The following is a 24,759-nucleotide window of genomic DNA, read 5'->3' on the forward strand; positions in this document are numbered from 1 at the left end:
TAGTGTACGTTTTTAGAACCCACCAAACTGTTGAAAAGCTGGTAAGTTGGCTTTCAAGGAGCTTTTAGTGTCAGCTGGAGAAGGGACTTTTAGGTGTTACCAACTAAGAAAATCACCAGCACTGGGCAGAAGGTGATGGCAACTGTACAATACCTAGGTCGGTACCTGGCACAGAGCAAGGGATTAGTGAAGCATGGCGGTGGTTACTGCTGCAGCAAGGTGATGCTTATTGCTGCCTGAGGCCTGATTTCTAGGGCCTTCCCCTTGTGTTCCTGTCTAGCAGCCTGGATGTTTGTTCCTCTGCATTCTTTGTATGGCATAGAGGAGAGAATGGCTGTTTTGAGGTCTTGGGAAAATTCCTCCGCTCTGGATCGCAGACTGTACATATGTGCTCAGGGTGGTGGACTAGTGCAGGGCTCTTTTTTGGTGTCCACAGACTGCAGGGAGGCTGTGAAGCCCATAAATCTGTGACCAAAACTGTTCATGCATGTGTTCTGGGGAGCACTCTTGACTCCAGTATGTGAAGAACCATTGTCCATTGAGACTCTCTGATGCCTCCAAAGGCATAAATGTTCTGTGATATCAGTTGTGCAGGGTCCCAAAGTTTGATAAGCATGCTGCTGGCGTTCACAAAATGATTGTGGGTGGCGTATGGGTACACGTTTGTTATGTTAATGGTGATGTGGTTATTTTAATGTTAAAACATAACTGGCCCGTTGAAACTGACATTTCATGAATATTATTTCTTTGGAGGAGGCTAAGTCTTGATTTTAAAAGAGGTGACTTCAATAAATGTTAAATGAGTAATAGTACACAGGTGGGTTGACGCTCAAGTCTGAAAATCCGTGATCCGTCCCAATCCTCATCTGGTACGAGCAGGAGATGAGAGTCGGAGAAGCCGAGCAAAGGCCGGTGAGGAAGTTGACAATAAACTCAGGACAGTAACCCCCTGGTCTTTCTATGGATCCTGATGTCACAGGACTCTGTGAGTGGGGACATTTCTGACACTCTGAGATCTCGTCCAAGAACAGTGCCCCAGTTAGGCCAGGAATCCTGCCCGGAGTTTCCTCCTGGGCTACTCAGGTGCCATGCCCGAATAGAGGCTTTCATTGCAGGGACGATGAAAACCACGGAGGAGAAAGTCATGTCTTCAGTGGCAGGCTCGCTCCATTTTGAGATGGACTTTTTCATACTTTACTGTTTCTGAAATTGGGCTGCAGCTTACAAAATTGTATTCACTTAAGTAGATAGTCATTTCCTTGCCAAAAAGCTGTTGTTAAATGGATAGTAGCTTAGCATTGAAATACGGTTCTTTCCCTGTTTTTTTCTCCTCTAAAACAGATTATACTTGAAAGCTGGGACATCTCATAAACATACAAATTGAAAGAAAATTTCTCTTTAAAAGAAAAACTCTCATCTCAAGTCATTTCCTACCCACTAAATAGAAGTTAAAGGAAATGAGTCACCATGACAGGTACAGTGATACTGAGCCCAGACCCAGGTTTCTGGGTACCTCCTACATCCTCCCTAAGTCTCCTCTTTAAATTTATAAGCCTTTCAGTGTGCCACATAGAACCTTCTGGAAGTTTTAAATCTGAATCCTCAGCTTGGGGGAAGGATGAACCAGCCTCCACAGGGTCCAAGTAGACTTCACTCCAATGTCAAAGCTTCTTGATTCCCCCATATTCCATTTTTGCAGGAAGAGAACCCTCTGGTCTATTTTTCCAGATGGTGAGCTTGGGGGTGAGGGGTTACAAGTACTTGATTAGACTTTACAAATCAGCATTTTTATTGACCATGTTTGTTCTATAATGGAGACTGATGGATCGTTACTTTTGGTTACCAAACCAGAAGTGGGGATGGGGCTGCTTAGGAGACATACCCAAAAGGACTGGGCCAGCCTTTCTCAGGCAGCCATGGGCAGTGCCACTGCCTCCAACTTACTGCTTCCTTTAGAACGCCAATTGATAATAAACAACCAGGACTCGGCCTTTAGAAATCAATAGAATAAATCAGCTGGAAAAAGTTGAAAAGAAAAAGCCAGTGTACATGTAAGTAGAGGATTATAAGGAGCCATTTAAAATTACAAAAAGCAAGAGTAACAAGGCAGCAGATAGAATCTGGCCCCACATGGCCTTGCCAACCTAACTCTGAGAAGCACTGTGTAGAAAATGGTCTCTCTCTGTCCCCCAAAGCATTCAAAACAGCCAAATTCTCAGGCTGTTTCTATGGCGCTTACAAAAAAAGAGTATAGCAGTGTTGATGTGGCCCTTCCCTTCTCATTCTGCGTCCTCTTCACAGCCTTGTGACATAAATCTCTGGCTCAAATGAAATCGTTAAAAAGAAAATAGGGGAAAAAAAAAGTGCTGTAGGGGCAGGAGATGCTGACGAGTTCTGATTTTTGACAAAACAAGGAGAATTTCTCTGAGTAGACGGTGTTTATTTTTTGTGTGGAATTTTTCAATCAAATGGAATTGCTTAATTAAAAAAAAAAACACCACATCCTTTTGCTTTAAATACTACAGACAACCTCATTTTATCTCAGCAGACACCTAGAAACAAAACACGGGACCCACCAGAGAAAACTGGGCAATAAAAGCATCAGAAATTCAGGTCAACTATGGAAGAATTACTGGTAGCTGGCAGCTCTCAATTCTAAACAGAATTGTCCCGGGACTTACTGGGTGGAACAAAAGTTTCTTAGAACGGGGGATTTGGGAAAGTTGGACTCCTTTCAATGTCATCCCAATTGTTTTCTGCATAGGGAAATTAAAGTCAGTGCATCAAATAAAGACCCAAAGAAACATTTAAAAACGTGTTTGACTAGTATTCAATATGTGAGATTATTAAGTAATAATAACTTGTCCTTCTAGTTAACCTTGTCCTGGAATATATATAGGTTATTTGTAGCCGCCACTGCTATGATATTTTCTGAAGGATGCCAAGCTGTATGCAAGATCTTTTTGCTAAAGTCCAGGCTGTCCACACTGATCTCGTCTTTTCTCCGCTTGCCCCCCACGCACACTTTCCGTGGTTTTAGGATAGCCCGGGGTTTGCTGTTTTCCCTTGAGGCCTCCAGGGTAACATCACGCTTGGTGTTTCGGTCGAACATCCTGAAGAAGTTGTTGTAGGAGCCGGTCATGATGACACTGCAAGGCAGAGAGGAAGTAGGGAGTCACCGAGTGCTAGGGAGAGAGGCAGTCACACAGCACTACTGTGTCTTTCTAGAGCAAACGACACCACGCAGTGGCCAGCTTATGGCACCAGACGTTTTATTGAAAACAAACAAAAACCCAGACAGATTCTATATTATGACTATTGACTTCCTTTGGCATCACTAAGAGCAGCAAGCTCTTGGGTTGGGCTTGGAAACAAGGATCCTGATAACCCTCCTTGTTGATTCCTTCTGTTCGATAGATTCCTTTCGGTTCTTTGGCTTAATAAATGCGTGGTTTTAATGATCCCAGCCCTACCTACGTCCCATCAGCATTGTGAGGCCGAAGTGAGGTTAGGAAAGTGGGAACACTTTGAAAACAACGAATCCTTGTGCACATCTAAAAGGCACTCCTGCAGCCGGACCTCTTGGGCGATGGCCAGCGAGGTGGGAGAAATGCTGAATAGTAAACCTCCCTGACCCAGGCATGGCATCTCCCCCGCCCGCTGAGCACTAGCTCTAAATTCGGCCTTTTCAGAAAAATGTATCTAAAAAATGGATGTCACCATGGCCTCACTTGACAAGAAAGTAAACGAATTCAAGTTTTAAAAGGATTTAGGATGGGAAAAATAAGATTTTATAGTGGATTGACAGGTGGTTTCTGAGTTTTACAAGAGTTACCTATTCTAAAGGCATATCTACAATTGATCAGGAGAGCAGTAAGTGCCAGAAGCCTTCCAGAAGCAAGGGAATCTTTAATGGTGACAGGCTCAGGGAGAGATAGCGCTCCTTGTGTAACGTTCCACAGTGGCTGCCCCGAGAGGCTGCCGAAACTGACTGGGCAGGTGAGGATGGCTGAGCAGCATCTCATCTGTTTCCTGTGACCTGGGTGTGTAGAGAGCTGAAGGGAACTGGCCAGATTGGGCCATAGCCAGGGGTAAGTTTTGGGGTCCTTTGTCAGCTGTGCCAGGCACATTAATCAGGGGTTAGATTCGGGTGCTCTGGCCCAAGAAGCAGATGCTGTAAAATGTGTTTGTGTAGCAGAGTGAGCTGTTCTTTCCTTGTCAGGCAGGGCGCTGAGAGCGTTACCCTTGCCATCTTGTTTCAGCCTCCATTACTCCATGTAAGAGATTTACATACGAGGGGAAGTGAGTCACTTGTGCAGTGTCACACTGCTGGTACGTGGCCACGTCTGGCCTCCAACCCACACCTGCCTGACTCTAGGGCATAAGCATTTGGCCACTTGGACTCACTGCTTCCTAGGCCAGAGGTCTGCTTCCCTCACCGTGGCCCAGCTTCTTTTTAAACAGTAAGAGAAAGTCTTTCTTTTTTGCGGGGGGTGCGGGGGGGAACGGGGGAAGCCTCAACCTTATCTGAACTGAGAACAACATTAACCATAGTAATGTTATGAAAAGAATGTTGATCTTAGAATTCAAACGCAAAACTTCTGAGTCTTGTCTTTCCTACTGACTAGCGTATGAGCTTGGGCAGGTTCTGGATGAGCTTTAGTTTCATCAGCTGTAAAATGGGGATGGCGGAAACCTGGCTGGATTGGGGTTGGGATTAAATACATGATGTGTGTGAGGGTGTCTGCTCCACAGTATGTGCTTACGAAGTGTAGCTCTAGCCTAAGATAGAGGGGCGGTTGGAGCAATAACAACAAAGATAAAAGTAATAATAAAGAATGCGTATTACTTATAATAAGCAATGAATAAATTAATAAATCATATACATACAAATAAAAGAATAGGGCTGGGGCTAGCTTCAGTCCCCTTGGGAGCTTTTGTTTATACATCACAGATGCTTTGTCCCCTCTGCCCTATACCCACTGGATGGCGTGACCTGGGTCCTCTGCCTTGTGGTGATTCCTTCCAGGCTTGCTAAGTGGAGGGCTCATTTTGGTTCTTTGGCGAAGAAAGCCAAACAAGGGCGAGGGAAGGTTTGTGCTCACTAAAAGTGCGCATTTTGAGTGCTTTGCCATGGTAGAATTTCAGTGCTCTCAGGCACAGTGGTTTACGGTGCCGCCTTCGTCAGGGAATGGCCCCTGGTAGCCTGCGCTAGTTCTCCTGGAAGTCAGAATCATCTGTATTTGTCAGGCTAAAAATGAACTATTGGGAGGTAATATGAAGTATTGTTGAAATCAAAGGCCTTAAAACAGTAATAAATCACTCTGAGGGAATGTGACAAATGAGGCCGACAAGAATTCAGCTAATGAACCACCAGGGCCTTTGGCCAGGTCTATGTGAGCAGCTTCAGGAGATCATTTTTGATCTAGAAAGTACACTTGGCAGCAATCTGAACTATTTATTCATGCTGGAATTTGCTGGTGGATTATTAGTGAACTTCATTTGAGGCATGTTGGCCTCGCTCTGGGGGTGTCTTGTGTGGAAAAGATAGGACTTTTCTCGTTGATATGCAATGGTCACCTCTGCCAGTCCTGAAAGAGGGTTCAAGGGTCGCCCTACAGCCCTCCCGTCTTTTCAGACCTGACCTCAGGGTCGTCCCGTGACTCACACAACACATCCCGGCCAGGCCTTAGCACCTGATTTTGACCTCCCTTTGGCTGCACGCTGCTTAGGACAAACTGCCCAGTACCTCTGCCACAAGGCCCGCCATTGGAAGGTTCCCCAGCCACAGAGCCTTTCTTACCTGTCTGACCCATTCCAGACACACTCAAATTTATCAAAAATGCAGTCGTTTTCGTAGAGGGAGCACAGCTTGCTACGGAGGTAGTCATGAACCTGGGGGGTGGGAAACACATCAACAGGGTCAGTTATTATTTTGAAAAAGAAATGATTATTTCTCTGAATACCTCCTCTTTTGATGGGAGCTGTTAATTCTTTCAGTGTAAATGTGTCTTGACTCACATGACCCCGGGGTCTGAATTCAGGCTCGGCCCTTCCCAGCTGTGGGGCATTAGGATGGGTTGGTGAGCTGCTTACATGGGTAGCATGGATTACACAAGCTTGCTTAGGTGTGTACGGTGGCACAGAGCAGGGCCCACTGAGTGGCGGATCCCCATTTTCTAAGCTGATTTGTTCACAGGCGTTAGAGGACACCATTCATTCAACCAATATTTATTGAATGCCTGCTATGTGCCTGGGATAGAGGAGTGAACAAAATTCTCTTGGCGTGTTTTCATCCCAGTGTGGGGGCAGATGACCAGTTCTCATAGGCTGTTTGTTCTGAGGAAAGCGAAGTGACTTTACACAAAGCATAGCCTGCTGTGTTGTGAAATGTGAGAGTGCAAGGGCAAAGGCAGGGAGACCAGTAATAACCTGGGTGATAGAGGATGGCTTGGATCAGGGCCAGAGCCGTGGTGGGAGGTGGTTAGATTCTTGACATGTATGGAGGGAGAAATGATGGGAGTGGTGGGTGGGTCAACTGTGAAGCATGGAATGAAAAACAGGATCAAGGGTGGCTCGTGGATCTGTCTCTGCAGCAAGCGGAAGGATGGAGCTGCCATGTTCATTTTGGGTACCAGAATTTGGCGATGTCTATGCAAGCAAAACAGTCGAGTAGACTCTGGATTGGGGTCAGGATTAAATACATGATGTGTGTGAAGGTGTCTGCTCCATAGGATGTGCTTATAAAGTGTAGCCTTCCTGGAGTGTACAGCAATTCTCCACTGATTGTTTTTTTTTTTTTTTTTTTTTTTTTTTTTTTTTTTTAACAACTGATAAAGTCAATTTATTAAAAAGATTGACTTAAGCATCTGCAATGGTGACTTCAACCTCGACTCCTGGCTCAATACTGATGGAAGTAATCTGCTTAACAATCTCAGAAGGACTGTGCAAGTCAATCAGTCGCTTGTGGATCCTCATCTGAAAGCGATCCCAAGTCTTAGAACCTTCACCACAAGGAGTTTTTCTTGTAGTGATTCTCAGAGTCTTGGTGGGCATCCGAACTGGTCCTTTTACTTTGAGATTTTTTTCCTTTGCGCCCCTGATCAAGTCAGCACACACCTTCTCCAAGGATTTTACGTTGCGGCTGGTTAGAGTAATTCTAATTCGGTGAATCGCCACCTCTGGTTCCACGGGTGTCTTGCCGGTATCTTTAAAAGCCATGGTTGCGGCGCGGCTTCCTGACCGACTTGTTCCTCCGCGAGAGCGAACAGCGGTGAGTCAGGAGCAGGAGCGGGCGAAAACGAACGACGATCGAACCACGACCGCGTCTTCCTCAAAGAGCTGTTTTTATTTTTTAGTGAAATAGGAAGCAAGGTTACCAGCTGAGAGTGAGGAAGGGGATGGGAAATGGTTGGAAAATAGTGCATAATTGCTGGAAGGCACGAAGGGCCACTTGAAGTTGTTGGATGTGAATTTTAATGAGGCGGGTCAGTGTGGTTGGGTATTTTTCTCCCGTTACGTTTAGCAACTCAGGTGTACATGCCAAATAGGCAGATGAATAAAACTCAAAAGGTAGTAACCTGGGTTCAAGTTTTCTCTGAGGGCAATCCTTCCTGAACCCACTAGTAGGGAGTGTTCGTAGTCATAGCATATATTAATTAATACAGTGTGCTAGATTGTTGTTAGCCGGGCGCTTTATCCATAAAAATCTCATTTCATCTCTAAAATCATCGTATGATGTGGGACTATTATTCTCTTCACTTTACTGGAGCAGGAAGCACAGCGTAGAACGCAACTTGTCCAAGATCACACAAGAACGGAAATGACAGAACGAGGACCGAACCCCAGGAGTCAGGTTCCGAAGTGCACACTCTTGATTACTGCAGCAATCTACCTCCCCCACTTGCTCTGTCTCATTAGCCTCACCGTATATGGGTCTCAGTTCTCCACAGGAGCTGCAATAAGGAACTGAGGTCAGGCCAAGAGGGAGGCAGCACTGGGTGAAGGCAGAGGGATGTTATGTCTCCCTTTGTTTAGATGAGGAGTGATGGTTCACTTTCTCTCTTCTTACAGCCCGGGCCCCTGCTCCTCCCTTGCCTCCAGAGTTCTGCTGGATGCAGAGCTCAACTGTGTGCTTCTTACTGGACAGAAGAATGAGGTAAGATTCACCCCATGTTCTGGGTATTTAAAAGGTCTCTGAGCTATTGGACAGTGTAAACATTTCTAACTCTGCAAACTGATTTCCTCCACCTTTACTGTCTTGTTCCCCAAAAGGTCTGGGCCTTGCAGGGTATCTGCTTCAGTGCCATGGGGACAAGGGACTCTGTCGGTGGCAGGGCTTTTGGCCTGTAAAGATGGGGAAAGGGGCTGCCAGGTGAGGCCTGTGTGCTGCGCTTGGTATTTCTGCTGTAAATTAACTCATGCTCCTTCCCATCCTCTCCTGCCACCTTCTGGGCCTGTCAGATGTGACTCAGGTCTAGAAGGCCACTTCTGTTTGTAGGGATGAAAATCTTAAGTGATCGTTAAGAATCTTTGAGGATAAAAGCAGGTGAGCGTCTGAGGGCTGATTCTGGGTCTTGACCAGGGGTGGGCAAACTTTTTCTACCAAGGGCCAGAGAGTAAATACTTATGCTTTGTGGGCCCTATGGCCTCTGGCGGAACTACTCAGTTCCGCCCTTATAATGCAGAAGGAGCCATAGACAATACATAAACAAAGGAGCAGGGACTGTGTTCCAGTAAAACTGCATAACAGGTGGCACACAGGATTGGGCGCTGGGTTATAGTTTTGCTTACCCCTGGAGGGACTATTTTCCCTCCCCCAAAGTAGCACAGACTGTTTTCCTCAGTAAAAGGTGATGGTGACATTAAGAGCATCGAATGGGGGTTGAACCTTTCTTCCGATGGCTGGAAGATCTTGACCTCAAGAATCGGTCTTGTTTCTAGAAAGAAAGCCTGATTCTTGCCTTTATCATTGCCTTGCTTCTGGGCTGTGTGTCATAGAGGGAGAGGAGTTGGGCTTCTGAAGGGAAAGGATGCCAAGCCGGGATTGAATCCAGTGGGCAATGAAAGCCAAAGCTGTTATCCGACTACTCCAGCTCTCCTACTTTTTGCAGGGAAAACATGAGCCAAGTAGATTTTTTATTTTCAGCTCTATCTGCCCCTACTTTTCCCCTCTTATCTGGTAGGGAGCACTTGTAAGGTAAGGCACAGCTGTGAGTGTTCTGAGAAGGGAGAAAGCAATTTTGAAAACACCTGGTGAAGCAGGTTTCTGTAATGCAATACTTCTCAGTCCTACAGTGGTGAAATTGTCAAGTTATAAGAAGGCGATAGAATATTATTTTACTTCACTATAAGCACCCAACTTTTTTTTTTTGGTAGGAAAAGTACCGAATATTGTCTTGCAAATAACGAGGATTTTGACAGAGAGGAGACAGAGCAGTGAGGTTTAGAAATAGGGCAGTGTTGTACCTTTATGGCCTGGCTCGAGCTGCCCTCTTCTTTATGAAACTCGCCATACACCTTTGGCATTTTGTGTGTAGAAACACCACAGGTGAGGAATAACGTGTCAAAATGTGTGTGATTTGGAAATGTGGGCCCACTAGCAGGAACCACGTCACCAAGAATGCCGTAAATCTTTTGTAAAATTTATTTTTCAATTACAGTTGACTTACATTATATTTAGTTTCAGTCATTAGACACATACCTTATGAAGTGATCACCCCAATAAATCTAGCACCCATCTGACACCATACTTGGTTATTACAAGGTTGACTGTATTCCCCATGCTGTCTTTTACATTCCTGTGACCATAAATATTAATAATTCCTGAAGAACAAAAGGCAGGAAGGATTCAGGGGAAAACCTTGTCTGAACCATTATTTTCTCCTCCCCGGCTCTAAGTTCTGGGAAGCTCCTGCCTGCCACCAACTGAAGGCATCTGAAGGAAAAGAACATCTACTAGGAAGGTATGTTACATTTATGTTCTGTTAAAAAATAATCTCAGGCAAACAAGATGGACCTTTCTCCTTCAGTGGAGAGAAATAAGAAACATCCAGAGGACAAAGCAAAAGAGAACTCTCTTGATGTTCCAAATAGTTTGTGTTTGGCCTTCTTGCCACTAGGCTGAGTCTCCCCACACAGTGGTTCCCACTTAGGTAGTTGTGGAAGCCTGATGTTGTACGTGAATGGGTGCTCAACAACTCTATTGGTGAGGCCTAGCAAGAATCAACTGTATTGGTTTGTTCTATTTCAGGGGTCGACAAACTTTTCCTGCAAAGCATCAGACAGTAAGTATTTTCGGTTTTGTAGGCTATCTGGCCTCTGTCACATACACTACTTTACATTGTAGCATGATAGCAACCACAGACTATGCAAAATGATTGGGTTTGGCCCACAAATCAGTTCGCCAGCCCCTGTTCTATAGGAAAAACTTGAAAATAGCTAATCATACTTAAGTCTACAGCTTCTTATTCATGGAAATATGCTGAGCTCAGTTGATGTATGAAAATATATAGCAGGAGCGTTACACACATTTTCCATTGGACCAGGCCTCACAATCTTTTTCAATAGTGTTCTAGACCTTCAATTAGAGTCTGTCATCTTTGATACAATATATAAATTTATATTGCTTTGAAATAAGCCATTTAAAGTTAAAATAAAATTTTGTGATATTTCAATACATGTGCTATGATACCTATTTCTTAGTGTTCTAGAAAGTAGATTTCCAAATCTGCTAGCTAAACGTAGTTTGAGAACCACGATCTTAAAATGCTGACTCTTCCATGTCACTGCTAGCTGTGTTCTAAGAATAGCTTCGTTCTAAAAGCCTTTCCCTAAAACGAAAGTACTAATTGCTCTCAGGACTATGCAGCCTGCATCTACTTTTCTCTAATCAAGGCTCTCCAGTAGGTCACACCTGTCAATAGTACCCAGACTCACGCTGTTCTAGTTTCCATTGCCTTCTCTCTTTTTGTATGAAGATTTTGTAACACTAGATGGTTTCTCTGTGCAGCTGGAAGAGGACTCGTGTTGGCTCTAGCCCTGAGCTGAAGAGGAAAGACAGTGACTGAGAGCTTGTGGGTAGGTGCTATAGAACTGAGCCCTGAAATCCAGGTCCAATTTGGGGGACAATAAGATCCCCAATACACATGGGATGCTGTTTGAACCACAGGGGTAACCAAACTATCTCAACTACATCTGTGGTCTTGAATTCTGGTTCCCAGACCTTCCTACAGCACGCTCTGGAACTCAGTCATCAAACTCCTGAGTGTCCTCAACCTCCTCTCTGAACTTTTCCTTCTCCTTTTTCTTCTGACTTAAAGATCTGCTTCTCCTGACACTACTCACATAGTAGCTGGACTTCAGCTCCAGGCAACTGTTCTTGCCTTTAGTCCTCAGCTCCTCTGAAGTCATGCTAACAAACTCAACTTCCTGCTACCCATCCTTCTTATGGTCACCAGAAGTTCTCTGAGTCCCTCTGCCTCATTCTTTGAAGCAATTCTAGCACCTCGATCTCTCTTCCACCACTATTCCTGCCATCGTTCTTCAGTGATTCAAATACTCTGGTATCTCAGTTACCTAGCCTCATCATTTTCAGTGAGTTTTGTCCTTTGCTTTCCGTGGTCATTCCTATGACTGTACCCATTCAACAAGTATTGCTTTATTGCTACCACTTGATTTTACAATTCTTGAACTGCATCGATCTAACTATTTTCCTCTGTCCATCATTTCCCTCCTTACTTACCTTAGATTCAGTGGTCCATCACTACAATTAATCACTCCCTTATTATATCCCTTTAACAAACTTGGCTTTCTCTCCATTGCACTCACTTGGCAGAACCCCATCACTGATGAAATTTAATTTTCTGCCCTTCCTTACCTGTACCAAACAGGTAACTATGGCTAGGAAGAAACAGCTGCACTTTAAATCAATAATATAAACTCTCTTAATGAGTATTTTACACACACAAGGAGAAACTGTTCCCATCACATAATTTACATGCATCTTGCTAGCTATATACTCTTCATTTTTTGATGCATGAATTGTCTATCTTCCAGTCAGTTCTACAATGGACTTTGCTCCTTTGCTGTCTGCTTCTCCACTGGCTTATTCCTTTTTCTGTTCCTCTTCAGAATAAAATTTCTTGACATCATTCTGTACTCCCTGTGTTGACATCCTCTGTTCATAATCTGTCTTGGACCCACTCCAATCAGACATTCATTCACGTCTCCTGTCCCTCTTTCTTACCAAGAATCTCAACATTACTAAAACCAGTGGTCAATTCTCTGGTCTTTCTCACTTGATTCAGCAACAGCACTTGGCTGTTGATGACTCCACTTTCCTTGGAACAGTTTCTTCACTTGGCTTCTGGGATATTCCTCTCAGTTTCACTCCTATCTGAATGCACTTCTTCCCAACCTCTTGCCAAATTCACTTCCTCTTCCCAACCTGTAAACACTGGGGCCCCAGTTCTTGACCTCTTCTTTTTCCTAATTATACGCATTTCCTAGGTGACCTTGTCTAGTCCTAGGGTTTTAAGTATCCTCTATACACTCATGAGTATCACATTTATATCTCTAAGCTAGATATATCCAGACTCACATTGAGCTATTTATCATTTCTGGATGTTTAATTGGCTCAACGTGTCCAAAACTGAACTTGCGATTTTCTCATGTAAATAAAATGGCAACTCCACTTTTCTAATTGCTCAGGATAAAAATCTTGGTGGGATCCTGGGTGCTTCTTTTCCTCTTATATCTCACATCAACTTAGTCATCAAATCCTGTTGGTTTTACCTTGAAAATATAGCAAGAATCTGGCCACCTCTGTTGCTAAAGCAGTAACTTTGTAACTCTGCTCCCTGTCTCCCTCCCAGCACAACCAGAATGTTCATTTAAAAATGTTAGTCATCGATAAAAATGTTCTGGAATGGATAGTGGTGATATTCCACAATTTGGGAATAGATTAAAATCTACTCAATTGTACACTTTGAAAGGGTAAATCGGATGGTATGTGAATTGTATCTCATGAAGAAATATGTAAGTCAAATCCCTCTGTCTAAAATTTCCCTTCTTTTTATCTAACCCAAGATATCTTAAGACTAGTTTATCCCTGAATCTGGATCTTTGCTTCCATCGTACTCTTGCCTGGAATTAGCTTCTTCAAATCCTTTCTATCTCAAAGCCTTCCTCTTTCAAAAAAAAGAAATCCTAAACGACGCCTTCTCCTTTGTCTCTTTGTCAGTAAGTCTAGCAGCCCTCTAGCCAATTCTCAAGCCCCAAACCTCGACAGTCTTCTTCATTCCTCTTTTGTCCACACTCCATCAGTTAGCAAACCTCATAGACTCTCCATCTTCCTTCCACCTGCACACCACCATCTCCTCCTACCTAAATTCCTTTAATCTGTTTGGAAAATTGCAGTGAAACACAGGGTAAAAACAAAAAATTCATACTGTCATTTCCTGTGCAAAACTTTAATGGCTCCCTATGGGACCCAGCCGAAAGACAAAATAACCTAATCTATTTAACTGGGGTCTACATGTCTAGTCTCTTCATTCTGGCCCTGTGGAAGGAGCTCCTTTCTGAACACACCACATTTCTCTTGCCTCCAGACCTTTCAACATACTAATGCTAAGAGTTTAATTTTTCTGGCTAGTTCATGGCAGTCAAGACTCAGCGTAAGGATCACTTCTTCAGGAAAGCCTTTCTCACCAGGCTGCCTCCCTGCATGTGCTTCCATGGCAGTGAGTAGCATCCCTGGCATGCTCGATTTCCTGTTCATCATCTCACTTCTCTACCAGTCAGCTCTAGGAAAGCAGGCCCATGTTTGTCTTGTTCACTTCTGTGTCTGTGGTATCCATAGCACATTAAGTACTCAGCAGATAAGGATTAAATTGAGTTCCAGCCCTTCCAGATGCACCCTCAGCTTAAATCCTACGGCATTAAAGGCTGTGGCATTTACATTTGTCTGCGTTGTAATGGGCCCTTGCAGGCAGCGGCTGACTTGGAAGCCCACAAAGGAACTGTTCATTACACCTATGGGTGGGTGGTGGTCTGTACCTGGTAAGTCTCGATGGGGCGGTTTTCCATGTTGAGATCCCAGACTTTTACGGTCAGATAGTCCCTGGTCATGATATATCTCCCACTGTGGCTGAACTTCACATCCGAAATTGAAGAGATAATTTCAGAGAAAAATGACCTGTTGCTTGGATCTTCCGGCTCTTCAAAAACTGCAGAACAAAAACAAGATGAATTGAGCACTTCCCTATCAACGGATTTTAACATGTTTCGAGGCCAGCTGGAAAACCCACCGTCTAACTTGGAGTAGGGCTAGTGTCTGCAGAATGTAAGTAAGTTATGAACAGAGAACTTTCACCTCCCTGGCAGAAGAAAGACCTGTCACTGGTTTCTGTATGGTCTTTCTCACGGCAGGACTGGCATGGGACCTGTCCCATCCAGTTATCTGGCACTGACCATTTCTAAGCTCCAGGTTTATGTATCCAACTCCATTTCACATGTCCCCTCGTCTCTGGGTGTCACTGCACATACCAAAACCTGGAGTCACCTTAGATGCTTAACAAAATTTTCATAGCTTTATTGAGATATAATTTACATACCATAAGATTTACTCATGTAAAGATTATAGCTCATTGTTTTTTAGTATAATCACATAGTTGTGCAACCATCACCACTAATCTATTTTCTGGTTCTATCAAATTGCCTAGTCTGGAAATTTCACACAAATAGACTCGTACCGTAATGTGGTCTTTTATGTCTGACTTATCCATGTTGTAGCATGCATCAGCACTTCATTTCTTTTAAGGGCTGCGTAATATTCCATTGAATGAATATACCACATTCTCTTGACCAGTTTATCAGTTTATAGACATTTGGGTTGTTTCTCCTTTTTGTCTATTATGAATAATGTCGCTACGAACATTCATTCTAAGTTTTTGTGTGGACATGTTTTCATATCCCTTAGGTCAGGGTGTACTTAACTTTTCTGTGCCTCTGTCTCATCAGTGAGCTGTGGCTACAATGTCTCTTGTGTATATTGTCCATTTGCTCTGATACCCAGGCTCTTTATCATCTCAATAACTAATTTCTTATAGGAATAATAACTTACAGGAATAATTTCTTACAGGAATAAAAGACACACCTCCTCAGTTTGACAGCAAAACCTGTCATAAGCTGCCTTGCCTCATCTTTCTATCTTGATTTTGAACTTCTCTGATTCAAAAGTTGGATGGATGTATAGAACATAATCTTGACATTTCCCATGTCTATGCTCTGCCTGCTCATTCTTTCTAAATGCCTCATCTTTCACATACTATTTTAGCCCCAAATGATCTTTTCTTTGAAGCCCCATCGTACCTGGTCTGGCTCATTTCTTTAGCATGTGGTCAGGTAATTCTCATAACGAAACTATCATTTCTCACATTATTATTTAATAATCCGTGGGTTTGTTGTATCTCAACTAGGATGTAAGCTTCTTCAGGACAGAATTTTGGTTTTTCTTATCTTTGTACTGAGAGTCTTGCACACAAATGCTCAATAAATATTTGTTGCTTGATTGGAACCAAAGCCAGAAAAATTATTGAATTCTTTGTCTCTGGGTGTTTAGCGTGTATGACTGTCGAGCTATGTGTATTTAATTATTTTTTGACCTACAACAATGGCAATTGTGCCTGGCTCCACTGAGTGTTTGGATCACAATTTTAAGCTGAACCATACACTAGCCTGCAATTTACTGACTCAACTCGTCCTCTAAGGCTCCCACTTTCTGGCCTGCTCAATGCGCTCTCCCCGTCTCAAATTCCATGTGGAAAACCTAAGAATATAATGAGTTCTCTTTCAAACCTTGCTGACTTAACCCACCAGCCAAACCAAAATACTTCTTTTCACAGAACCATTTCCGGGAACAACCACCAAAAACACCTGACCAATCAGAATTGAACTTGAGAATTTAAAAAACCCCACTGCGACAGAAACCCATGAGCTCACTACAGTCTCTGCTCTAACGTCTCAGAACGGGCTCTTATCTCTTGTAGTTCATCAAGCGCGAACGATGGCCCCTGGATTCTGATTGGTACCCTCACAGTGCAGAAATACATTTTCACATTAGTTTCGATTTAAGACAATCTCGTGAGGACTGGGGACTTAGAGACCCCAAGCAGACCCCATGCAAAACATCTTAATAGAGAGGAGTTGGGGCCTGGTCACCTGCAGGGACAGCAAGTGGGTAGGACCCAGCAAAGTGTGTTCTCGAGTGGATCAATTCCTGCCTCTGCCACTTTCCAGCGGTTGACATTTTCTTTACTACTCGAGACTTAGTTTTCCCAGCTGCCTGGCACATGGTAGGTTCTTAATAAATATTAGTTGCTATTTTTATCATCATTAGCATGCGCTGCTGCTGTATTGGCCGATCATATTTCATTCATTAGTACTTGAGAATTTGAGACCAAGGACTACAGAACCTGTGGGCTATTTAAATCACGTAAAGACTGTTTACAAAGAATCACTTGGCATATTGAGGGCCAGTGTAGCGCCGTTATAAAGCCTCAAATGACATGCCCCCAAAGCTGGAGGTGAAACAGAAAACAATTCTTTAATCAGCCCACCACTAATTATTTATGTAGAACACAGAGGATAGAATATAAATAATGTACCAGAACAGCACTTTGCAGTTCCTATCCATCCAAGTCTTAATATCAACTTCATGAATTCTTTTGATTCATTCAGCAACATTAAATAGTGTTAATAATTACTGTCAGTGGGCAGCTTATTATATGCTAGTCTCCGTACAATGTTAAATGTTTTATCTCATTTAACCCTTATGACAATACTATGAAGTAGGAACAAAGATTCCTTATTTTATAGATGTGGAAAACTGAGGCACAGAGAGGTTTTGTAACCTGTCCAAGGATGCACAGCTAGACTGAGGCAGAGCTGCGTTTGGAATTAAGGTCTGACTTCAAAGTCTTTGATCTGAATCATGATGCAATTTGCCTTGTAACATGTACAATACCTTATTTTAGGAGCTATGGGAAGATATCATGGGAGAATCTACACAGAACTATGGAATTGTAACGCTGGAAAGGCTACCAGTGACAACTGTCCTTTCTGTACAGCCAAAGTCCACTTCAAACACGTAAGAAGCATGGCTTCTACACCACGAGCTCACGAGTATGAGCCACACCACCACTGGCAAGGCTAAGGTGGGAACCCAGGACTTTGTGTGACCCTGTCCAGACGCTCACGACAGGAAGCCCAGCCCCCCAGGCCATCTCTCACCCGTCAGCAGCAATGGAACCTTTCTTCCCACCGTCCTTCTCCCTCAGTTTATGCACATGGACGTTTAATCTATTTCATTTATTTGTCTCCCCTAATAGAATACAGGCTTTTTTTTTTTTTTGTCTTTTGTCTAGTTTGTTCTGCTATATTTCCTGGAACATAGGAAGTACTCAGTAACTGTATGTTAAATGAATGAATATTGACAAGCCATTTTAAGTTTTAAATGAAAACAATACCTATCTATGAATTAAACAGGTCCTAAAAAAACCCTATCTAAGCAATGCTGTACTCACCTCAAATTGAACTCCTTGAAAACTATGAAAAAATACATTCCATAGAAAGTCATCTGTAATTCAAGGTTTTCACTAATTCAGGTTAAGCAATCATCTGTCAGCTATGTAAGTGTCTTTTCTGCATGCACATACATGCACAACACATAGTGTATTACCTAGAACATACAAATAAAGCATTTGGTGGGTGGACACAAGCCAGGCCCTGTACTAAATGCCAGACACAAAGGAACAAGGAACAAGAAAGATCCAGTCCTACCCTCATGGCACTCACAGGCTCGAGGAAGAGATAAATGTTGAAGTTACACAAATTTAGAGACAGGTGTGAGATTTTACTGCATGATCAGAGGAGAATAAAAGTGCCGGGGAACCAGCTTGTGGAATGCAAGCAGAACTTCCATGTAAGTTACTGAACACGTGGTACAAAAGCATTGAGTGCTTGAGTGACAGATCTTGACACAAATCAAAACTGGTATTTTTCCTGGAAACACTTGGCTTGGCATTAGAAATCCTGCTGACCTGCAGGGTTTCCAGCTAGCTTCCAGAAAACAAACACATCAAGAGAAGGAAGAGAACCCTGGTAGAGAGATGAGCTTTGGTCCCTTTGTAAGGGAGCAATCTTTCTTTTTTTTTTTTCAATAAATTTTATTGGGGGACAGTGTGTTTCTCCAGGGCCCATCAGCTCCAAGTAGCTGTCCTTCAACCTGGTTGTGGAGGACGTAGCTCAGCTCCAAGTCCAGTCGCCAACCATCCCATGCGGGAATTGAACCGGCAACCTTGTTGAGAGCTCGCACTGTAACCAACTGAGCCATCCGGCTGCCCCTACTGGAAGCTCAGTGGCATCTCGTTGTCTGTCTTCAATCTAGTTGGCAAGTCTGACACATCTGGGCTATCAGGACCTCATCAAGCAATCTTGATGAGAGTCCTGATAGCCCAGACGTGTCAGACTTGCCAACTGGAAATGGGTATCTCAGAGATCTCAATAATAGTAACTAAAACAATATTGACGTCTACTACCATTTCTTGGTCCTTATGCTTTGTATACATTATCCCATTTAATGCTCAAACTTATGAGGAAAGTACTCTCCCAGTCCTTACTTATAGGTGAGGCAGACAGGGAGAGGTTGAGAAACTTGCCCAGGATCACGCAGCTAACGAGGAGCAGAGATGGGCTTTCTACTGACCATCTGACTGCTCGCTGTTACACTGCCTCCACGCCAGGCTTTCCTTGCTTTGTCAATACCATCTTTCCGTTCAAACACTCCAGTGAAACCGGGCTCCCTCATGTTCTAAGCAGACCTTGTGCATTCCCACTGTGCTGCCTCTGTTCCTCATCACCTCTTCCTGTGTCCATCACAGGAGACTGGAAAGAACATCAGACTGGGAGTCAGGGATGCTGGGGTGGAATCCAGGCTGGACACGAATTAGCCGGCTCTTAGTGATACCTACTATCTGTTGAGCACTTCTGCCATGCGCTTTACATGTATTAACTCATTCAATATTCATAGATATTATTTCCCTTTTCCACAAATCAGTCCAGTCAGTCAACTCAGGCACAGAGGTTCTACAGCTAGTAGGAAGCAGAGCTAGGATCGGAACTCTGGCCTACGCTCTTAACCTCTGGCCTACTGCCTCTCATTTGAATGACTGGGCAACGGTCTGTTTCCTTGTCTGTAAAATGAAGGAGGCAGGATTGCCTACCACGTCCTTTCCAGCTCTTAGACTGTTAAGACCTGCGAAATTCCACTAGTCTTGCCTTTCAGTTTCACTCTACTGATCCCCGTTACTGTAGGGGAGCCCTCCCAAAGTGACTTCAACCTATGCTATGTCAGGTATTCCAGACTCGGAGGCCAACAAGCTTGGGAAACTCCTACCCAATTTTGGGGACTGACAATGCAATTAGCTTATTAAAAGTGCTGAGAAGTCTGCAGGTAAAAAATTAACATTCATGAATACAGGTTTCTCAACTACTGTATCACTGAATTTTGGGCCAAGTAATTCTTTGTGGTTGGGGCATTGTAGGATGTTCAGCAAGCCCCCTGGCCTCTGCCCACTAAATCCACAACCCCCAGTTGTGACAACCAAAAATGGCTGCAAATATGGCCAAATAGCCCCTGGGGGGCATGATTACCCCTAACTTTAATCCTTATTTCAATTCATTTTGGATCACATGTCCTCCCTCCCCACTATTCCATTTTGTTTTTTCAGCAAATCATTTGCGGCCCAGTACTTCCCTAGTACAGAGTTCCCGAAAACACACTTTGGGTTACAATGCTAAAGTCAAAAGCAACTGACACTTCCTTTTAAATCTCAGAGGCTATACAGTGGCCCCCTCCTTATCTGTGGGGGCTATGTTCCAAGACCCCCCCCATGGATGCCTGAAACCGCGACTAGTACCAAACCCTATAGATACTACGTTTTTTCCTACACAAGTATATACACACCTATGATAAAGTTTAATTTATAAATCAGGCACAGTAAGAGATTAGCAAGAATAAAATAGAACAATTATGACAATATACTATAATAAAAATGATGTGAAGATGGTCTCAAAACATCGTATTATACGGTACATACAGCATGGATGTGCTAGACAAAGGGATGATTTACATCCCGGGTGGGACAGAGCAGGATGGTGTGAGATTTCACCACGCTACTCAGAATGGTACACAATTCAAAATGTATGAGTTGTTAATTTCTGGAATTTTCCATTTAATATTCTAGGACTGCAGTTGACCGTGGGTACTGAAACCACAGAAAGCAACACTGAGGGTAAGGGGGGGCCTACTGTACTGGTGGCCTGAGCAGACAGGGTTTTGCGTTATAACGTGTGCAGACATGAATCTGTCTCCACGGAACTGGACGTATCTTGTGTTTGTTGTTATCTTTCACGGTACCTGGTACAGGGCTATTCACCTGGGAGAGCTCAGCTGACTGATTAAACGAATAAAGTCCCAGAATTCTGGGAACGCGTGGAAATCGCAAATAAGACAGAGGAACAGTTGAGAAGAAAACTGCTGACTTTGGAGAAACCTAAAGCTAAAACTGCATTCATTACAACCGGGCAAAAGCAGACAGGAAGCATGCAGTGTGCTGGTGGTGGACCCTGGGAATGGAAGAAGAGAGAACGTAGGGAGACCACAGGGAAAGGCTATTCCTGAGGGTGGCTCCTTTCTCTGGACCTCTCACTGGACACTGCACAGGAACTCACGCCCGTGTGGAAGGGTCAGGAGGGGACCCAAGGTCACATACAGCTGATGCTGCCGGCTCCTCACACTGCATCCCGTATGGTGTGGTGGCTAAGAGTAAAGGGGCTGTAACTCAGCAGGTCTGCGCTGAACTCCAGCTCTGTTGCTTATAAGTTATGAAAACTTGGACAAGTGGCTTGAGTCCTTCCAAGCTTCATTTTCCTTATCTGTCAAGTGGAGATAAGAGGAGCACGTACCTTTTGGGGTGGTTGTGGGACAGGTGAGATCTTTCACGTCAAGCCCTTAGCACACACAGTACTTGTACCCAGAATAATAGGGAAGGCAGCAGCAATGCAGAAGTGGGTGCTGCTGAAGGCAAGCTTGGTGTGAAATGAAACCCAAAGCCTGGGGTGTTTTTCTACTGGGGTCAGATCTTAAGTGCTACCAGTTATAAATCAGTTTATAGGTCTTCTAACTGGGCTGTGACACAGACACACAAAAGCTGGTCTCTGGACTATCACTTGACGGTCACCTTTCTTGGTACGAGTGTCTTTCATTTGGGACTGAACAAGGTTGCCACCCCCGTGGCTTTGATGACTCGAGCAGATAAGAGGGAGGGTACAGGAAACTAGGCAGAGGAATGGGAAGGTTTGTGCTTGATGAAAAAGGAAGAGACTCAGAATCACGCACAGGGTTTTAAATTGCTCACTTCTGCTGACATTTCTTCTATGGAGAAGCACAGCTGGCACGCTTTTCCGTTTGGAGACATGGTTGACAATTTCCCCATAATGGGGACACAACTGGCAATTTTCCTACAGAGTGAGGCAGATGGCAATTTTCCTTCAGAGATACGCAGGCAACAGTTTTGCCCCCGGAGAGAAAAGGCTCGGCGATTGAGATGCAGCCAGTAATTTTTACTATACAGAAGACACATCCAACAATTTTGCCCAATGAGAGAAACGGCCAACAATTTTCCCACGGAGAGTAAGAACTCCCACGGATGGATAACGCTGGCCTTGATCCAGCTGAGAATGAGTGAGAGAAGAAGTTTAAGATTTAATTAGTGGCTACTGTACTACCACGGGCCTAATGACAAAGTCTCCAGACATGGGCTGGAGACTGGGAACTCACATCATATGAAGACTCAGAGGCTTCAGAATTGGGAACCAAAGATGCCCGGTTGCTGAACATCTGCAATTTGCTTTTCATACAGTCCTTCATTAATTCTGCAAATAATTGTTCAACAGTGAACACTGTGGCAGCACAAGGCATAGCATCATGGAGAATGAGCAATTAAGAAGCGATTACACTGGTCCCTGACTTTTTTGTATCACTGTCTTCAAAATATTTCTGAACATAGGATAGTCCACAAAGAGTCAAAAACCCTTTTTTTTTTCAGATAGAAGTAAAGGTCCAAACATTCCCTGGGAGGAGGAATGAAGAGACAGTCTGGGCTGGGATGAACCTGTGAGGCTTAAGAACATACTGAACCTTGGATGATCAATAAACTGTGGGTAGATCAGAGGCCAGCACACTTCTCCTCAAAGAACCAGATGCTAAACATTTTAGGCTCCGAGGGCCATTTGGTCGTTGTTATAGGTACTCAACTCTGCCTCTGTAGTGTGAAAGCAGTGTAGACAATATGTAAACAGATGAGCGTGTATTTCAATAAGGCTCTACTTTGGGACACTGAAATTTTACCTGCTTTTTATGTGTCGTGGAACAGCATTCTTCTTTTGATTTTTGTTCAACCACTTAAAAATGTAACAACCTTACCCTGATAGTCAAAGCAATCTTGAGAAGAAAAAAGTTGGAAGCATCATGGGACCCAATATCAAACTATACTTCAAGGCTGTAGTCATCAAAGCAGCACAGCACTGGCATAAAAACAGACACATAGATCAATGGAACAGAATAGAGAGCCCAGACATAAACCCACACCTGTATGTTCAATTAATCTATGACAAAGGAGGCAAGAATATAAACGCAATAAAGACAGTCTCTTCAATAAATGCTGTGAGAAAATTGCACAGATACATTAAAAAATGAAACTAGACCACTGTCTTATACCATGTACAAGAATAAACTCAAAATGGATTAAAGACTGAGGTGTAAGACTCGAAACCATAAAACTCCTAGAAGAAAATATAGGCAGTAAACTTTTTGACATCACTCTTAGTAATGTTGTTTTGGATGTGTCTCCTTGGGCAAGGGGAGCAAAAGAAAAAATAAACAAATAAGACTATATCAAACTTAAAAGTTTTTGTACAGCAAATGAAACCATCAACAAAACGAAAACACAACCTACTGAATGGTCGAAGATATTTGCCAATGAGACATCTGATAAGGGGTTAATATGTAAATTATATAAGGAACTCACACAACTTAACACCAAAAAACCCCCAAACAATCTGATTAAAAAAGAGGACCTGAATAAACATTTCTCCAGAGAGGACATATACAAGGCTAACAGACATATGAAAACATGCTCAACATCACCAATCATCAGAGAAGTGCAAATAAAAACCACAGTGACATTATCTCACATCTTTCAGAAGGGCCAGCATCCATAAATCAACAAACAAATGTTGGTGAGGACGTGGAGAACAGGGAACCCTTGTGCACTGTTGGTGGGATTGCCAATTGGTACAGACACTATGGAAAACAGTATGGAGGTTCCTCAAAAAATTAAAAATGGAACAACCATATGACCCAGCAATCCCACTTCTGAGTATTTATCTGAAGAAGTCAAAAACATTAATTCGAAAAGACACATGCACCCCTATGTTCACTGCAGCATTATTTACAATAGCCAAGATATGGAAGCAACCTAAGTACCCATCAGCAGAGGAATGGAGAAAGATGTGTGTGTGTACACACACACACACACACACACACACACACACACACACAGGAATATTACTCAGCCATCAAACGGAATGAAATCTTGCCATTTGAGACAATATGGATGGCCCTAGAGGGTATTATGCTAAGTGAACTAAGTCAGACAAAGACAAATACCATATGATCTCACTTATATGTGGAATCTACAAAACAAAATAAATGAAGAAACAGAAACAAACATAGATTCAGAGGATAAATGATGGTTGCCAGATGGGAGGGGGTTGGGGGGAATGGATGAAAAAGGTGAAAGGGATTAAAAAGGACAAATTGTCAGTTATAAAAAGAGTCACAGGGATGTAAAGTACAGCATAGGGAATATACTTGTAGTCAATAATACTGTAATAACTATGTACGGTGTCAGATGGGTACTAGACTTTTCGGAGTGATTACTCTGTAAGTTATTTGAATGTCTAATCACTATGCTGTACACTGGAAACTAATGTAATATTGCATGTCAACTGTACTTGAAAAATTGAAAAAGGAACATGCATAGTTTAATAAAATACCTAATTACAAAAAAAATAAAAGTAACACCCTCACTCTTTGTTGGAATTGCACAAAAACAGGGGGTGGGCCAGACGTGGCCTGCAGACTATAGTTACCTGACCCCTGGTGATGATGTTTGGGGTGTAAGAGGGGTGTCTCCTATGCGAGACAGGGGAATCTGCATGAGTAAGTGCCTGAGGTGATAAAGACAGTTTTAGGGGACAGTGAGACCCTATGACTGGTGACACAGAGAGATCATTGGTCAATAAATTGCAAATTGCTTTCCTCAGGCATGTCTCTCAGGCTGGCACAGGAGACATTAATGGACTCTGGAGTCGGATGTATTCGGACTAGGACCCATGCTCCACGACTGACGGGCTGGATTGTCTTTGTCAATTATCCACATCTAAGACTCAGCTTCATTATCTTTAAAACGCAGATACCAATTCTCATTTTGCATGGTTATGAGGATCAAATGAGATAAAAGCAGATTAGACACTCAGCACAGTGCCTGGCACACTGGCAGAAGTCAACAAATACTAGTGTCACACACTATTCACCCAAGGTGTATTGTATTGTCTGATAGATGGGAAGCACTT

General features: G+C 43.3%; 2 protein-coding genes across 7 annotated transcripts in view; both read right to left on the bottom strand.

The window, feature by feature from the left end:
* Positions 1-2,403: 2,403 nt before the first annotated feature.
* Positions 2,404-24,759, bottom strand: part of PPP2R2B (protein phosphatase 2 regulatory subunit Bbeta) — a 406,024-nt gene continuing 383,668 nt past the window's right edge. For 3 of the 6 annotated variants that reach the window (XM_033096832.1, XM_033096833.1, XM_033096835.1), the window contains 3 exons: positions 14,059-14,228; positions 5,804-5,895; positions 2,405-3,149 (listed from right to left, as the gene is read on the bottom strand). In XM_033096832.1, coding sequence (XP_032952723.1) covers positions 2,870-3,149; positions 5,804-5,895; positions 14,059-14,228 — 542 coding nt within the window. In that variant the 3' untranslated portion in view covers positions 2,405-2,869. Of the gene's footprint in view, positions 3,150-5,803; positions 5,896-14,058; positions 14,229-24,759 lie in introns of all 6 variants that reach the window. The other 3 variants (XM_033096836.1, XM_033096834.1, XM_033096831.1) reach the window with 3 other exon arrangements.
* On the bottom strand, positions 6,821-7,326 carry LOC117016964 (40S ribosomal protein S20). Its single transcript, XM_033096837.1, has one exon. It carries the CDS (start codon positions 7,219-7,221, stop codon positions 6,862-6,864), a length of 360 nt encoding a protein of 119 aa, XP_032952728.1. The 5' UTR covers positions 7,222-7,326; the 3' UTR covers positions 6,821-6,861.

This window comes from Rhinolophus ferrumequinum, chromosome 24, assembly GCF_004115265.2.
Source record: "Rhinolophus ferrumequinum isolate MPI-CBG mRhiFer1 chromosome 24, mRhiFer1_v1.p, whole genome shotgun sequence".
In the NCBI taxonomy this organism is placed as follows: domain Eukaryota; kingdom Metazoa; phylum Chordata; class Mammalia; order Chiroptera; family Rhinolophidae; genus Rhinolophus; species Rhinolophus ferrumequinum.